General features: G+C 40.7%; 1 protein-coding gene across 1 annotated transcript in view; it reads right to left on the reverse strand.

Moving 5' to 3' along the window:
- Positions 1 to 18,047, reverse strand: part of CAPS2 (calcyphosine 2) — a 61,281-nt gene that overhangs the window by 3,294 nt on the left and 39,940 nt on the right. The window contains exons 14-15 of the mRNA XM_056117769.1: positions 16,403 to 16,519; positions 12,873 to 12,969 (exon numbers count right to left, since the gene is read on the reverse strand). Coding sequence (XP_055973744.1) covers positions 12,873 to 12,969; positions 16,403 to 16,519 — 214 coding nt within the window. The remainder of the gene's footprint in view (positions 1 to 12,872; positions 12,970 to 16,402; positions 16,520 to 18,047) is intronic.

Below are 18,047 nucleotides of genomic sequence, written 5' to 3' on the forward strand. Positions count from 1 at the left end.
CTGCTGGGGGGGGGGGGGGGGGAGGCGGAAGCGAGCAACACCCTTTCCCTCCCAGGGAGGCATGACATCGTAGTTTAACACATGGTCCATTCACTTTTATGCCGCAAGCTGCTGGGCTCTGGATTAAATCCTTTTTCCTCTGGAGCCATGGACATGCCAGAGAGCCGCTCGTTGAGGGCAATTCATGTCCTCGGTAGGGCGTGAAGGATGAGCCGGTGCTGCCCCCCTTCTCATGAGACTGCAGTTGCCCTGTCACCACCGGCTAATACCTGTCTTTCCAATAAGCTCTGAGGCAGCAGCCACATTCTATGTGGTCCAGATGCATTTCTGCCAAAAAGCCGCTGGGTTTCGAGATTTGTTTCTGAGTCTCAGGGATCATGGCCATTAATCAGCTTGCTCAGGGGCCAGAGAGGCTGTTTGTAGGCAGCGACTCGGGGTCTCGCTTGGATGGGGAGAAAAGGGCCGGAACCAACCCCATCTGGTGAGGCCCCGTGTGTCTTTTCACTGCAGGCCCAAACCTGACTGTTTAGTGGCCTCTGGAGGATGGTGGTCACCAGGCCGTCAGGGGGAACAGGCCAAGGCATGAAACCTATTCCCACCTGGAGTGGCCCAGCGCCAGTAATCTACTGCAGGAGCAGGACACATTTCTGCCAAAAGCCTTTGGGTTCTGAGGTTCGTTTCTGAGTCTCTGGGATCATGGCCATTAAGCAGTTTGATTAGGAACCAGAGAGACCATGCCTCCAATTATATAGCTGAGTTGGAGGTGGTTTGTGGGTGTGTCTCCCACATACCTAACTTTTGGCCATTTACTTTCTTGGTAAACTCTGCCCCAAGTTTTTGGGGTCTGGTCAAAGGCACAGCAGCAATTTTGGGGTATCTGAAAGTCTGACATTGCCACCAGGCTGCTGATGCACTCACCTCACAGGTACAGACTGACCTGCTGGCGGCACCATACCCCCTACATTTGTATTTCTTTTTTTTTGAGGAAACTTCTGTTCATTTCTTCTCCCCATTTTTTTGATGGGGTTGGAGGTCTTTTTCTTGTACAATTCTACTAGTGTTTTGTATATCTTGGATATTAATCCTTTATCAGATGGGTATTGGTAAATATTCTTTCCCATTCTGTGGGCTCTTCCTGTATTTTGGTCACTGTTTCTTTTGAAGTGCAGAAGCTTCTTAGTTTGATGTAGTCCCATTTGTTTATGTTTGCTTCCACTTGCACGGTCAGTGCTGTTTCATCCTTAAAGATGGTTTTAGCTTCAATGTCGTGGAGAGTTCTGCCTACATTTTCCTCTATGTACCTTATGGATTCATGTCTGATATTGAGATCTTTAATCCACTTTGATCTGACTTTTGTGCCTGGCATTAGACAGAGGTCAGAGTTCATTTTTTTGCAGGTAGCTATCCAGTTTTCCTAGCACCACTTGTTGAAGAGGCTTTCCTTGTTCCACTTCACATTTCTTGCTCCTTTGTCAAAGATTAAATGGTCATATATTTGGGGGTCTGTGACAGAATATTCAACTCTGTTCCATTGGTCTGCAGGTCTGTTTCTAGCCCAATACCTTGCTGTCTTTATTACTACTGCTTTGTAGTACAGTTTGAAGTTGGGGAGAGTGATGCGACCCATCTTCTTTTTCCCAAGGATTATTTTAGCTATTTGTGGGTGTTTATTATTCTATATGAATTTCAGGAGTGTTTTGTCTACTTTTTTGAAAAATGTCATGGGTATCCTGGTAGGGACTGCATTGAATTTGTATAGTGCTTTGGGCAGTATTGCCATTTTGATAATGTTAATCCTCCCTATCCATGAGCAGGAGATGTGTCTCCATTTCCTAGTGTCCTCTTTTATTTCTTGAAGTAGTGTTTTGTAATTTTCCTTGTATAGTTTCTTCACCTCTTTGGTTAAACTGATTCCAAGGTACTTGATTTTCTAAGGTACTATTGTGAACGGGACTGGTTTTTTTTTTTTACATCTCTTTCTTCTCTTTCATTATTTGTATATAAAAAAAAGCCATGAACTTTTGGGTGTTGATATTGTTGCCTGCCACTTTACTAAACTGACCTATTGTTTCTAGGAGCTTTTCTGCAGAAACTTTAGTGTTTTCTTAGTATCATATTGTCTGCAAATAGTGATAGTTTGACCTCTTCCTTTCCTGTCTGTATTCTCTTGATACCTTTTTCTTGCCTAACTGCAATGGCCAGGACTTCCAGTACTATATTGAATAAGAGTGGCGAAAGTGGGCAACTTGTCTTGTGCCCAATAGTAGAGGGAAGGCAGCTGAAATAGAGAAGGGATCACTAAGAAAAAGATGACTGAAGGAATCAGTTGGGATAAGAGATGTGTGCAGAAAGTAGATAAAGGACCAAACATGATAACCTCTCAGGGTCTGTATTGCAAACCATAATGCCCAAAAGTAGAGAGATATTATGGGGAATCATGTCTTCCATGGAGGCAGGGGGAGGGTGGGAAAAAAGCGGTATACTGGGGATATTGGTGGTGGAGAACGTGCACTGGTGGAGGGATAGGTGTTTGATCATTGTGTGATTATAACCCAAACATGAAAGCTTGTAACTATCTCATGATGATTCAATAAAATTTTTAAAAAATGAATCATTTAGAGTTTGTAATAAAATCTCAGTTCTCTGAAAAAAACCTCAACTATCAATAATGTTGCAAATCATGGTTCTTTAAATATTATTTTAAACTTTCACGTTTTTAAATTATGTATTTTTAATCGATTCACCATGAAATACAACTCACAAAGTTGTTCATGATAAAGTCTCAGTTATACAATGTTCCAACACCCGTCCCTCCACCAGTGCACATTTCCTAGCACCAGTGTCCCCAGCCTGCCTCTTCCTCCCCACCAGCCCAACTGGGCACCAGCCTGCTTCTGTGACAGGCACTCTTATTCTCCCTCCCTCCCTACCTTCTTCCCCTTCCCTCCCTCCCTACCTCCTTCCCCTTCCCTCCCTTGCTCCCTCCCTTCCTCCCTCTCCCTTTCTCTGGCACTTTCCTTCTCTCTCTCCCTTCTCCCTCTCCCTCTCTCTTTCTCTCTCTTCTCTCTCTCTTCTCTCTTCTCTCTTCTCTCTCTCTCTCTCTCTCTCTCTCTCTCTGTCTCTCTCACCCAGGGGTGCTGGAGGGAGCATTTGTGCTCTGCCAGGGTTGCAACTCCTGGCTCAATGCGTGCCAAACAAGGGCTTGCGTCTGAGGAAACCTTTACACTCCCAATGCCTGTATTGTCTCTTGAAAAAAAAAACTCACTCAAGATTTTACTTAATTTTTTTTGTTTGATTTATAGAGGTACTATAGTTTCTTTATCTAGTCGTCTGTTCTGGGGCTCTTGAGTTGTTTCCACATTCTGGCTATTGAGAACAGTGCTGCCATCAACTGTAAGTGCAGATGCCATTTCTGCTGTGTGTTCTTGGCCTCTCAGGGTCTATTCCCAGAAGTGGTACCCTACACAGCCATTAGGAGAAGTGAAGTCATGAAATGTGCTTTCAAATGGAGGGACACGGAGAGTATCATGTTGAGTGAAGTGAGTCAGAAGGAGAGGAACAGATATAGAATGACTTGTATTCATTTGTGGGACATAAAAAAATGTTATGAAACTAATATCCAAGGCTAGGGAAAACAGGGGCAAGGAGGACAGTTCAATGGTTGGAAACTTGCCATAATAGTTGGAAATGATCATTTTGGACAGGAAATGAGTGTAGAAGCTAGGTAATTGGATAGACCTGAAGACTTTTCAGTATCTGTATTGCAAAACATAATAATATACAAAAGAAAAAAACTGTGTAATTTTTTAAGCAATTTTAAAGTCATGCTTGTTAAAGTAAAAGTTGTTATAATTAAACTGTTAATTTTAAAAATGGATGCTGTAATTCAAAGAATAAACTTAAGAGTTAGGTCTTTTTTTCTCAGAATTTCTCTAGCACTGTAAAGTGTTTTTCAAATGAAAACAAAATCTTCTTTGGCCCCCAAGGTGTTTGTTTTCTGTGAAAAATATATAGGAATGATCCTTGAGTATAGAGCCAGAAGTAACCCCTAAGCAAAGCTGAGTATGGCCCCGAAGCAAAACAAAATTGTAGGAGGCCAGAGAGATCACACAGTGGAAGAGACACTGGTCTTTCACACAGCCAACCTGGGTTTGGTCCTCAGCATTCCATATATCCCCCAAGCCCACCAGGAGTGATCCCCAAGCACAGAGTCAGGAGTAACCCCTGAGCATCAGTGGGTGTGGCCCCAAAACAAACAAAAAATCCCTAAACTATTGGTTGAAAGGGCGAGTAAATATTCTTTACTTTATTGGGAAATGCAAAAGCCCACAGGTTGTTTCCATACCTACATGGACCCCATGGCCTTTCATTAAGAGGAAACGGCCAAAATTCTGAGAGAAACGTTGGATCTCCTGAAAGAGTCCTCTCACTTACACTTTCCTCACTCTAGCTCTACTGAAGTCACATAAAAATCTCAGGGCCATCCTCGCTCCTCTTCCCCCAGAAGACAGAAATTGTGTCCACAATCCAGTAAGAGCGTCTCCATCATCTCCACACTGGCCCACCTTTGAGGCATTTTCCTTGGTTCCCCAGTCTCTTCTACCATCCTCTAAAATGCGGGCATTGCTGACAGGGCCTAGGAAACCTCACAAGATTCAAGAAGGGTAAGGTTTGATTAAATAAATAAATAAATAAATAAATAAATAAATAAATGGCACTACATGAAATCAAAAAGGTTTTGCATGACAAAGGACTAAAACTAATGCTCTCCCAAATAGAAGAAAATATTCGCATGCCATATACCAGTTAAAGGGCTAATAATCAAGATATACAAAACACCAACAAAGATTAATAATTGAAAAGTCAATAACCCCATCAAAAAATGGAGAGATGAGATGAATAGACACTTTCTGAAGATTACATACCAATGGCCAGTTTGGCATAAGAAAAAGTGTTTACTGTCACTTATCAGGGAAATGAAAATAAAAACAATGAGATATTATCTTACATTCATAAGAATTGTACATATGGGGAAAAAAGTCTGAAAATAACCAAGACTGCTGGGAATGGGATAGAGAAGAAACTATCAGTCACTCTTGGTGGGAATATCATCTAGTTCAGCCCCAAAGGAAAATCACTGTCACTGTCACTGTCCTCCCGTTGTTCACTGATTGTCTCAAGTGGCCCCAGTAAGTCTCCATCATGAGACTTTGTTGTTACTGTGTTTGGCATATCTAATACATCACGGGGAGCTTGCCAGGCTCTGCCGTGCGGGCGAGATACTCTTGGTAGCTTTCCGGGCTCTCTGAGAGGGGCAGAGGAATTGAACTCTGGTTGGCCATGTTGGCTGCATTCAAGGCAAATGCCCTACCCACTGTGCTATCGCTCCAGCCCAATGGAAAATAGTATGAAGATTATTCAAAAAAAGCAAGAATAAAATATTTATATGACCCAACAAATCCAACTACTTAACATATGTCCCAAAACACAAAAACATTAATTCACAAAGTATATGCATACCTACATTCTTCATAGTACTAAGGTCCATAGGCAAGATGTAGAAACAACACAAACGTTTAATGACAGATGAATGGATAAAAAGAAAAGGTAGGGTAATTATGCACAATGGAATACTAGTCAAAATTCAGGAGAAAAATGAACCCTTGCATTCTTTTGCAACTTAAATGGAACTTCAAAGCACCAAGATAAGCAAAATAAGTCAGAGAGAAAAGTACAAATGCTGAATACTCTCACTCAAATGTGGAATTCAAAAAACAAAAACAAAACAAGAGAATAGATAGTATGGAATGATGACAGGCCCCTAGACTTTGATTATAAAATTCAGGTCAACAAACAGTGGGATGAAATGATGAAAGAAAAGATAGAGAAAGGCGTATGATGTTGCCAGCAGGTTAACCTATACCTGTGGGGAGAGTGCATCAGCAGCCTGATGGTGCCTTCAGGCTTCCTGATACCCAAAATTGCCACTGTGCCTTTGACCAGACACCAACAACTTGGGGCCAAGTTAACCAAGAAATTACATGGTCAAAAGTTAGCTATGTGGGAGTCACACCCACAAACCACCTCCGGCTCAGCTATACAAGCTCATTTATTGGTCTTATTTCAGAGACCCACAAATCTCAAAAGAGATCAAAAGACAAAAGTCAGGACCTGTGGCATGGCATGTCTCGAGCGAGTGGGCATGCCCTGCAGGGCATATGCCAACAGTTTATTTTCCTGGAAAAGATGGAAACAAGGGCCTTGATCCAGAGACACAAAAGAATCTCTGAAATGAGCAGCTCAACTGCAGAGATGCCTCCCAACTTTAAGCCAGGCCTACCTCACTGGGGTGTCTCAGGTGGGGACAGGCGTCATCCCTCCACCTGCCCTCTAAAAACCCTGGAGGCCAACTTCCAGAACCCAATGAGAAGTGCAGGTACATGGGTTTATTGACAACAAACTCCAGATTTCAAGGGATAGTGGATTGGCTGGTCCTTCTCATCTCCACCCCCCACCCCACCCCCATAGGACCCTGGAAGTCATGCCCACAAACTGCTTCTAGCTGTTACTTAAGCTCCTTAACAGCCAAGATCCCGAGACACACAAAAGGATCTCCAAATGAGCAGCTTGCTGCAGAGATTTATCAAGACCCTAATTATTTAAAATTTTAGAATTCCAGGAGCAAACGGCCGCACAACATCTTTAATGATATTTATAACAAGCAATACAAAAGAGAGTATGGGATTGACTGCCATGGATGTGGGGGGGATGGGAGGATACTGGGGACATTGGTGGTGGAAGATGTGCACTGGTGGAGGGTTAGGTGTTTGATCATTGTATGACTGAAACTCAAACAGGAAAACTTTGTAATGGTATCTAACAGTAATTCAATAAAAAAATTAAAAATTAAAAAATTAAATAAAAATAACATTCTGAATTTTAAAAAAGTGTAGGATGACACTGGTTTGTCCTTCCTCACTTGCCACAAAGAACAAATGTTTATTACAGTGCTCCTGAGGCACTTTCATTCCATTGTGTTTTTCTGTAAACTCTTCCCTATGCTCTCCTCCCCAACCAGTTAATCAGCTTTTCCCCCTAATCATACTCTGATAACTTGTAAGGTCAGATTCCTCAGAAATCTATGATTTTATATGTATGAGTGAAATATTGTCTTTCTCTTTCCCTTATGTCTTATGAATAGTTTACTTTAAAGCAATGTCTTTTTTGTATAGATATAGGGTCACCGTCACGGTCCTCCCGTTATTCATCGCTTTGCTCAAGTGGGCCCAGTAACGTCTCCATCTTGAGACTTGTTACTGCGTTTGACATATTGAATACGTCACGGGTAGCTTGCCAGGCTTTGCCATGCGGGCAAGATACTCTCTGTAGCTTGCTGGACTCGCTGAGAGGGGTGGAGGAATCGAACTCTGGTCGGCCATGTTGGCTGCTTGGAAGGCAAACGCCCTACCTGCTGTGCTATAGCTCCAGCCCCATAGATACAGGAAGACAGTTAATATTATGCTTTTGTAACTTAGGATTTAATTGGCTTTGAATATTATTCATTCCTGGGGCATCTGATTTCTCGACTTAAGCCTCAGTTGCCCTTAGTTACTAGCACCCCAAAAGCAGGGTCCTGACGAGGAACTGAATGGATCCAGGGCAAACTGTGAGCTACCCTGGCATCGAAATGGGCCAGGCCAAAGTGTGTGCCATGATTCTTAACTATAAGTTAAGAGCTTGATCATGGACAGATGCTGTCATGATCCAAAAGTAAAAATGAGACTAGGACCCTGCTAGGGATAGGAAAGACTAATCTGGCCAGAGCACTGTATTCTGAGATTGAGATGGCCCTGGGAGAGCAATTCTATAAGCTTAATGTATCTCTTACTGTTTCCATACAAAATGATTAATATTATGGACGCTCATATGTTTGTTGGACAAGGAGAGGAGAAACACATCCATGCAATTCCGTCCTAGGGTGGGTTGTCCTGCTGAGAGAGTATCTGTCCTAGAAGAAGTACCGCCTGAGGGAAAGACTTTACCCATATTGATTGTGACCACACCTATGTGTAAGCCCCAGCTCCTCATGCTTTGGGATTTAACTAGACTGTAAGAGTGGGCTGGGGGATCCAGACTCCAGAAGGAGAAGGAGAAAGGGGATCCAGATCCAGATTCCAGAGCCAGGAGGAGAATGAAGGGAGATAGAGGAGGAGAATGAAGTAGCGTCGGGGAGGAAGAAGCAGGAGGAGAATCAGAGGAGAATGGGGATGGGAATGGAATAAACTTCAACTGATACCAACCAATCTGACCCTCGTTTCCTTCTTTCGCCTGCCCATCGCCATTGACCTCCCCAGGGTGGGGGAAGTGGCGTGAGACTATCGAACGCGGGCGGCAGGAGAGATATGCTTCTGCCTTTTTGTGCTTACACAAGAAGTAATGTGGAGTTCATGCCCAATTCTTAATTAGTGGCTTAATCAGCTTAATCAGTGGCTGAATACATAGTAGTACTCCTACATTAAAAAAAAGGAAGAGGAAAACTGGGAGTAATATGAGAGAGAGAGAGAGAGAGAGAGAGAGAGAGAGAGAGTGTGATGGGTGGGAGTCAGAAATTGTCTTGGCAATTTTGGTAATGGTAAAGATGCAGTAACTTTGTACATCAAAACCATAGATATTAACAGTACTTTAACATGCTACATAAACTATAATTTAAAAAGTAGCCTATCTATATTTAAAACTTGGAAAGCTTTATTTTGTGTTTATTCTTATTTTGTAACTAAACATAATAAATCATTTATGAGTTAATTATAAGAAATTTAACTACGTAAAGAGGACCATTTTTAGAATAATACTATTCTATAGCATTCAATATAATTAAAATGATAGTAATAACCTCCCTATAAAATATAATTTATAAATTGCCAACAAATACTTAAAAGATTTTAATATCCTTGTAAGTAGGAAACTGGAAATAATCTTTCCGTCTAACAGACTTTCAAAAATCTAAACATGCAGCAAGAGAGTAAAGATAATCAATTCCCCAACAAAGACTGTATAAGCTAACCTAACAATCTTATAAAGCAAGTTGAAAATATCAATTAAAATTTAAAGTGCAGCTATGCTGGTAGTTAATTATTATCGAAAAGAAATAGTAAGGCATGGGAATTGAGGCAGCACTGTAGCACTGTTCTCCCGTTGTTCATCAAGTAACGTCTCACAACAAACTGTGAGACTTGTTGTTACTGTGTTTGGCATATCGAATACATTACAGGGAGCTTACCAGGCTCTTCCGTGTGGGCGAGATACTTTCGGTAGCTTGCTGGGCTCTCTAAGAGGGACGGAGGAATCAAACCTGGATCGGCCATGTTAGCCACATGCAAGGTAAACGCTTTACCTGCTGTGCTATGCATGCAGCCCAGGGATTGAGGTGTCACAAATAATTAATTAACTTATTTTTTGGTTATTTCCCAATAATAGAATAAAAAAGTCTATGAATGAGAAATTGTATATATTATGATTTTTAGAATACTGATTTCTTTGGGGGGAAGGGAGTCACCCAGCAGTACTCAGGAACTATTCTTAGCTCTGCGCTCAGGAATCACACCAAGCACTGCTGAGGGAAACATGTTCGGTGCTAGGAATCATCTGGAGCTGCTGCATGCAAGGCAAGCACTCACATTCCTATGCTAGCTCTCTGGCTCCTAGGAGACTGATTTTTTTTTTTTTAAGAAGAATAGCACAGGGGGGTACAGTGCCACTAGCAGGTCAATCTGTACCTGTGAGGTGAGTACATCAGCAGCCTGATGGCGCTTTCAGACTTCCAGATACCCCAAAATCGCTGCTGTGCCTTTGGCCAGACCCCAAAAACTTGGGGTAAGGTTTACCAAGAAAGTAAATGGCCAAAAGTTAGGTATGTGGGAGACACACCCACAAACCACCTCTGGCTCTGCTATATAATTGGAGGCATGGCCTCTCTGGTTTCTGATCGAACTGCTCAATGGCCATGATCCCAGAGACTCAGAAACAAATCTCCCAACCCAGCAGCTTTGGGCAGAAATGCGTCTGGTCCCTGCAGTAGGTTACCAGCACTGGGCCAACCTAGGTGGGAATAGGTTTTGTGCCTTGACCTATTCCCCCTGGTGACCCAGTACCGCCATCCTCCAGAGGCCACTGGACAGTCAGGTTTGGGCCAGCAGTGACAAGACATGTGGGGCCTCACAGGATGGGGGTGGAGCCGGCCCTTTCCTCCTCGTCCCAATGAGACCCTGAGTCGCCGTCCATGAATGGCCTTTCTGGCTCCTGATAAGCTGCTTAACGGCCATGATCCTAGAGACTCAGAAACAAACCTCGAAACCCAGTGGCTTTTGACAGAAATGTGTCCGGTCCCTGCAGTGGGTTACAGGGGCTAGGCCAACCCAGATGGGAATAGGTTTCGTGCCTTGGCCTGTTCCCCTGTTGGCCCAGTGGCTGCCATCCTCCAGAGGCCACTGGACAGTCTGGGCCCACAGTGACGAGACACATGGGGCCTCACGGGATGCGGGTGGAGCCAGCCCTTTCCTCCTCGTCCCAATGAGACCCTGACTCGCCGCCCATGAATGGCCTTTCTGGCTCCTGATCAAGCTGCTTAATGGCCATGATCCTAGAGACTCAGAAACAAACCTCAAAACCCAGTGGCTTTTGACAGAAATGTGTCCGGTCCCTGCAGTGGGTTACAGGTGCTGGGCCAACCCAGATGGGAATAGGTTTCGTGCCTTGGCCTGTTCCCCTGTTGGCCCAGTGGCCGCCATCCTCCAGAGGCCACTGGACAGTCTGGGCCCACAGTGATGAGACACATGGGGCCTCACGGGATGAGAGTGGAGCCAGCCCTTTCTTCCCCACCCCAACTAGACCTCACGTCGCCGCCCACGAACGGCCGCTAAGGCTCCTGATCAAGCTGCTTAAAGACCATGATCCCAAAGACTCAGAAAAAGTCTCGAAACCCAATGGCTTTTGGCAGAAATGCGTCTGAACCCCACAATAGGGTACTGTCGCCAGGCCACCCCAGGGGGGAGTTGTCCCTCCACCTGCTTCCCCTTGGTGGCTTGGTGGCCGCCATCCTCCAGAGGCCATTTGACAGTCAGGTTTGGGCCTGCAGTGACATGTTGGGCCTCACAGGATGGGGTGGAGCTGATCCTTTCCTCCCCACGCCAATGAGACCCCAAGTCATTACCCACGAATGGCTTCTCTGGCTCCTGATCAAGCTGCTTAACGGCCATGATCCAAGAGACTCAGAAACAAATCTCGGAACCCAGTAACTTTGGCATAAATGCATCCGGACCCCACAATAGGTTACTGTCACTGGGTCACCCCAGGGGGGGAAGGGTTTTGTCCCTCCACCTGCTCCCTCTAGGCAGCTCCATGGTCACCATGCTCCAGAGGCCATTGGACAGTCAGGTTTGGGCCCACAGTGACAAAAAACACGGGGCCTCACGGGATGGGGGTGGAGCCAGCCTTTTCCTCCCTATCCCAACAAGACCCCGAGTTGCCGCCCATGAATGGACTTTCTGGCTCCTGATCAAGCTGCTTAATGGCCATGATCCCAGAGACTCAGAAACAAATCTCGGAACCCAGAAGGTTTTGGTAGAAATCCCTCGAGATTTAATTGTTAAAATTTCGGAATTTCAAAATTGTGAGGCCACTACTGCAGCCACGTGACATCATATGCTATTCATAACCAGCAATAGAAAACAAATTGTCTTCTGTTTCCTTTTCAGCAGATCTGAGTGTGTGGGTAAAATCTCAAATAATAATGGTGGGTCTGGTGTCAAAATATTGAATGTGATCAAAGTAGAGAGATTAATGTGGAAATCATCTGCCCCACAGGTAGGGTGAGGGTGTGGGATGGGGTATACTGGGGTTGTTGGGGGTGGAGAATGGGCACTGGTGAAGGTACGGTTGCTTCATTGTATGACCGAGATTTAGACCCAAAAGCTTTGTAACTGCTCTCATGGTGATTCAATAAATAAAATTATAAAAAATGAAAAGAAAAAGTAAGTTGGAGTTCATGCCCAATTCAATCAGCTAATCAGTGGCTGAATAAATAGCAGTACTCCTACATAAATAAAAGAGTAGCATAAAGCAGATAAAAATAGATGGTCCCAGTGTGTATCAATATGGAAGGAGCCCCCAAATAAATTATACAACAATATATTCAGGATACAGTTCATATTTAAAAAAACCCTCAAACATTATAGCTCATATATAAATGTAAATATTAGCAGAGCGAGTAATATATATATAATCACTTATTAAGTGATTATATTCTACTTCTATAGAGGAAATGTAAGTAATGAAGGAGACTTGCTATTGCCAAATGCTTTACTCATATTAAGAATTTAGTAATAAATCAATTTAAGAAATGACTCTCTAGAATGACTGAGATATTTACTATACCTTCACATTCTGGTTTATATATATATATATATTTACACACACACATATATGAATATTACTGTATGTCTATCTCCAATCTCAGAGAAAGTCACCACCTCATTGTTCCTGAAAACTTCAAGTATATAATGAAACAAGCTCGACTTTTACATGTAATTACCTGTTCTTTAAACCTTTCTAATTCAAATTCCTCACTATCTCCTCAACAGGAAACAGCTCGATCTCACTTATAATCATCAAAATAAAAGTATAAATACAGACATCGGACCTAAGATTTCTTAAATGGAGAAAAGCAAAGAGTGCTCACATTCTGGTTTCCAAAAGTAATTGCTGATTTCCTCTCTTAATGGCTTCAAGTCCACACTATAAATTAGTGCAATTTAAAGGTAACACTTTTATTATCTGATGTTTTAGAAACATAATGGAGTTTGACTCCAAATAATTACCTGAAATGACTTGAGGATGCTTCTTTGCACAGTAACATTTTCTTATGTCTATAAGAGGCACACTGCCAGTTTTGTTGAAATCCAATTTCATAAAAGCCTAAAATAGAGAGAAAAGCTATATTTCTTCTATAAAAATCATCAGACATGGAACCTAATTTTCTAATGTACGGCAATGGTTACCTCTGGGCTCTAAATAAGACAGTTTGAAAATACTTAACTTTTGGATAAAGAAAGTAGCAGAAGTACTGTGAGACAGAGACTGGAGGCAGACAAGGGACATGGGGACAGTGGTAGAGGTTGGAGGGCACTTGGAGGCTCGGAGGTGGTGAGATATGAAATTACTATACACCAACACCATAAACATTAACACATGTGCACATGTTACATAAACTATAATCACAATTGAAAAATATCCCCAGAATGATAATGGAATAAGAAGTAACCCAAAATCCAGTATTAGCTCAAAGCTCAACCACATACTAGCACACTGAGAAAAGAAACTGATTTTAGTTGCCCTGGCTTTAACTCTGCACACGAAAGAGAAAGCAAGCACAGCTCTCAGTTAATGTCCAGTTCCTGAGCACCACTGGGTGTGAGCCCTCCAAAACAAACAAACAAGCAGCAATAAGAATAACTAAATAAAAGAAATAAAAGTCAGAGATCAGACCCAGGAAGCACAGACTATGAAATGATCAGGTGAGAACCCATTAGGAAATAAGCAAAGGAGGGAAGCCTTGGTAGAACCCAAATGTATTGCTTCTTAATCTTGGACTTACAGCCTCTATAATATGACACAATTTATTTCCTTTTTTTTTTTTGGTAGTCAGTTTGTGATAATTTGTTATTGGGACCTAAGCAAATCAATATAGCACAGTACTTCATAATTCTATTTTTGTTCTCTCTTTCCAGAAGCTTGACTGTTAGCTAGCTTCTACCTCAGATACCCAAACCACCATTATTAAGAAATGAAAAAGTTATGTAACTATATTTAATATTAATATATATTTATATTTAAGACTTTAAAATATAATTAATAATTTCATTGTCTTTGTTCTGTAAAGATAGAGATTTTATACTTTTTTCATTTATGATTTATTCCTGGAACCAGAGTACACTGAAAAGATTTATATTTGACATAAATGTCCTTGCTATCCTAAACATAAAACCTTTGTTATAATACTAGTTACAAATATATTTTCTATTAGGTACATTTATGAAGGAAACCATATTACCCAAAAGCTTGCTCAAAATATGGCCATTAAAATCAAACTTACATGTAGTTTCCTATAAAAAAAATGGAGCTCTCCTTTGTAAAATTACAATTTAACATAGAAGTCTTTATTTAAATTTTTTTTCAGTTAAGGATACTTTTTTTTTCTTTTTGGGTCATACCCAGGTTAGCTGCATGGTTGGAAAAGCCCTCTCCACTGTGCTATCACTCTGGTCTGAGCATGCATATTTTTGCAATAAGGTACATCTGTCCTAATTCTTGACACCAAGACAGATATAATGCTAAAAATTTATACCAACATTATGAATTAAAAAACTGAGGCTCAAACTGGACGGCTACACTCCCTAACGCCATGTACAAAAGTAAGATCAAAATGGATTAATGACCTCTACATCAGACCGGAAACCATAAGATACATTGAAGACAAAGTTGGCAAAATCCTCCATGACATTGAAGCTAATGGTAGCTTCAAAGATGTCACGCCACTGGCCAAGCAAGTGAAAACAGATATAAACAAATGGGACTATCTTAAACTAAGAAGCTTCTGCACCTCAAAAGAAACAGTAACCAAAATACAAAGACAGTCTACAGAATGAAAAAGGATATTCGCCGAATGCACGTCTGACAAGGGGTTGATATCAAGGATATACAAGGTACTGGTTGAACTCCACAAGAAGAAAACACCCAACCCCATCAAAAAATGGGGCGAGGAAATGAACAGAAATTTTCGCAAAGAAGAAATCTGAATGGCTAAAAGGCACATGAGAAAATGCTCTACATCATTAATCATCAGGGAGATGGAGATCAAAACAACAATGAGATATCATTTCACACCACAGAGATTGGCCCACATCCAAAAGAACAAAAGCAACCAGTGCTGGCGCGGATGTGGTGAGAAAGGGACCCTCCTTCACTGCTGGTGGAAATGCCAACTGGTCCAACCCTTTTGGAAAACAGTATGGATGATTCTCAAAAAATTAGAATTTGAGCTCCCATTTGACCCAGCAATACCACTCCTGGGAATATATCCCCGAGAGGCAAAAAAGTGTAGTTGAATTGATATCTGCACTTGTTCGTTCATTGCAGCACTCTTTACAATAGCCAGAATCTGGAAAAAACCTGAGTGCCCGTGAACAGATGACTGGTTAAAGAAACTTTGGTACATTTACACAGTGGAGTACTATGTATCTGTTAGAAAAGATGAAGTCATAAAATTTACATACAAGTGGTAGTACATGGAAAGTATCATGTTTAGCGAAATGAGTCAGAAAGAGAGGGATAGACATAGAAAGATTGCATTCATCTGGGGAACATAAAGTAACATAATGGGAGACTAACTCCCAGGAGTGGCCGAGATTAGCACCAGGAATTTTGCTCCATGACTTGGAGGTCAGCTACAGATGCTAGGGGAAAAGGAAGCTCAGATAGAAAAGGAAGCACCAAATAAAGGGTGTTGGGAGGATCCTCCCAGGATGGGAGAAACATGCTGAAAGTAGACTATAGACCAAACATGATTGCCACTCAATGCCTCTCTTGCAAACCACGGAACCCAAAAGGAGAAAGAGAGAGAACAAAAGGGAATGACCTGCCACAGAGGCATGATGGGATGGGGGGGATGGGGGGTGGGAGGGATTCTGGGACCCATGGTGGTGGAGGATGGGCACTGGTGGAGGGATGGGTACTTAATCATTGTATAACTGAAACCCAAGCACAAAAATTTGTAAGTCTATAACTGTACCTCATGGTGTTTCACTAATAAAAAAAATCAATTAAAAAATAATAAATAAATAGATAAATAAAAACACTTATTTAAAATTTTAAAAAATGATTGAAATGTTAAAAATGATCATTTTATGAAACTATGTAAAATTCCTTGGGTAATTTATTTACATTTGTGTAAGAATATGTTTTCTGTGATTGTATCTATGCAATAAAATATGCATGGAATATAAAAAAAACTGAGGCTCAGAAATATTACGTATATAGTCAGATGGCTAGTAATTTATGAAGTCAACAATTTATGGACCTGGTTCGTTATCAACCAAATTTGACATCGTATTTTATTTTTCTTTTATATTTTTCTAAAACATGTGAAAGTGACTTTCTTCTATCCTCAGTACATTCATAAGAGTATATATATGTGTGTGTGTGTATACACATATATATATGTATATGTGTTTTACAAAGCCAAAATACACTATAGGTAAAGGTATTTAATAAAGTTTCAATGACAATTCATCAAATGAACCTAACAATTAATAAAAAAAAACCTACATGGAAGATTACTTAATAAAGTTACCTTTCGAACAAATGATTTCCTGTATTCATTCATTTCACCAATGAATGCACGTCTGAATTCTCCATAATCTACCTTACCACTGTCATTCTTAAGGATTAGCCATAAAGACTCAAAATCCTGCAATAAGAGTACAACCATTACATTTTAAATCATATTTATATCCACAGCAACAATAATCATAGTAGCATTTAATTACATCTTTGTAACCCTGAAAAGACTTGATAAGAAAGATTGTATTAAAAATGTCTTAAAAGTTACATATAAATCTGACAAATGGAAATAATAAAGATATTTAAAGGCAATCTGGAATACAGATCTACATAGATCTGCAAAGTTATTAATAACCATTTAGTCATAAAATTTTTCATTTCAGTTCTTTACTATACAAAAGAAGTGCTTTCTGTTTATTTGGATTTAAACATTTAGTTATTTTTAATGATTTACATCTGAGACCATTAAAAAGTTACTTCAACTTACATTGACTCCCAATAGGTCTTGGGTAAATGTAAGTAGCCTCACTAATTACATTTCATAATTAGTTGTATAGAAGGTTTAAATGACTCTAATAATATTCCATGATTTACGCTGAAAGTATATTCTGAGTGAATTCCTAATACCAGTTTGTTTATCTAGTATTACCACTTTCTTGTTTTAAAAGGCACAATTTAGTTAAATGTTACGGTCAAAGTTCCTAATCACAAAGTCATTATAGTCTGAAATTTTATGAAACTTAAGTATATACATCCTCAGGTCATTACTTTTTTGTTTGTTTTTGGTTTGGAGCCACACCAGGTGATGCTCAGGGAATACTCTGTGTTCAGTAATCACTCCTGGTTGTTCTCCAGGGATTGAACCCAGATTGGCCACATGCAAGGCAAATGCCCTACCTGTTGTACTATCTCTCTGATCCCTCAAGTTGTTAGTTTTAAATAGGAATGTCTATAAGACATCTAGACATCTAGCAAAGATGGGGCCTAAAAGATAGATTAACTGGCTAAGTATATATTTTGCCTGCTGGATGCTGATTCAGTCCCTTGCTCTGAATAGTCTGAGCACAGAAGTGGTAGCAGCCCCTGAGCTCTGCTGGGTGTGACGGAAAAAATAAATAAAATATCTAGCAAAGTGCCTGAAACATCAAGGATATTCAAAATATATTCTCCTCTACTTCTTCCTAGTTTTTTCATGTGAAACTTTACTAAAAAAAACTAAATGTTAAGATAACCTGCTTCAAAGCTACCAGTTCTCAACAACCCACACAACTTTTTTGGTCTGCCATCAAGCACTGTACATATAAAGACTTAGAGTGTCTGTTAAATGAGCTTTTTAAGTGTGAAAATGTGCTTGACCTTTAAAAGCATAAGTGGTGTGAATAGAAGAAGATAAAGTTGCTCATTCAAATCACAGAATACCAGAATAAAGAGAGTGCTTGAAGATTAAAAGAAAGAATTTTAATAATTGAATTAACTGACAACAAATTTATATGACTATTTCTTTCCAAGAGATAGTACAGAATAGAAAATAGTATTAAATCTTTAAAAGAAAGGTAATTCCATTGATGATATCTCTATGTACATTATTATTTAAGTTGCATATCATTTTTAAATTGCAAATCAAGGAGAACAGAACAACTACGCCTTTCTCAAGA

This window comes from Sorex fumeus, unplaced genomic scaffold (genome assembly GCF_029834395.1).
Source record: "Sorex fumeus unplaced genomic scaffold, SorFum_2.1 ptg000003l, whole genome shotgun sequence".
Taxonomy (NCBI): domain Eukaryota; kingdom Metazoa; phylum Chordata; class Mammalia; order Eulipotyphla; family Soricidae; genus Sorex; species Sorex fumeus.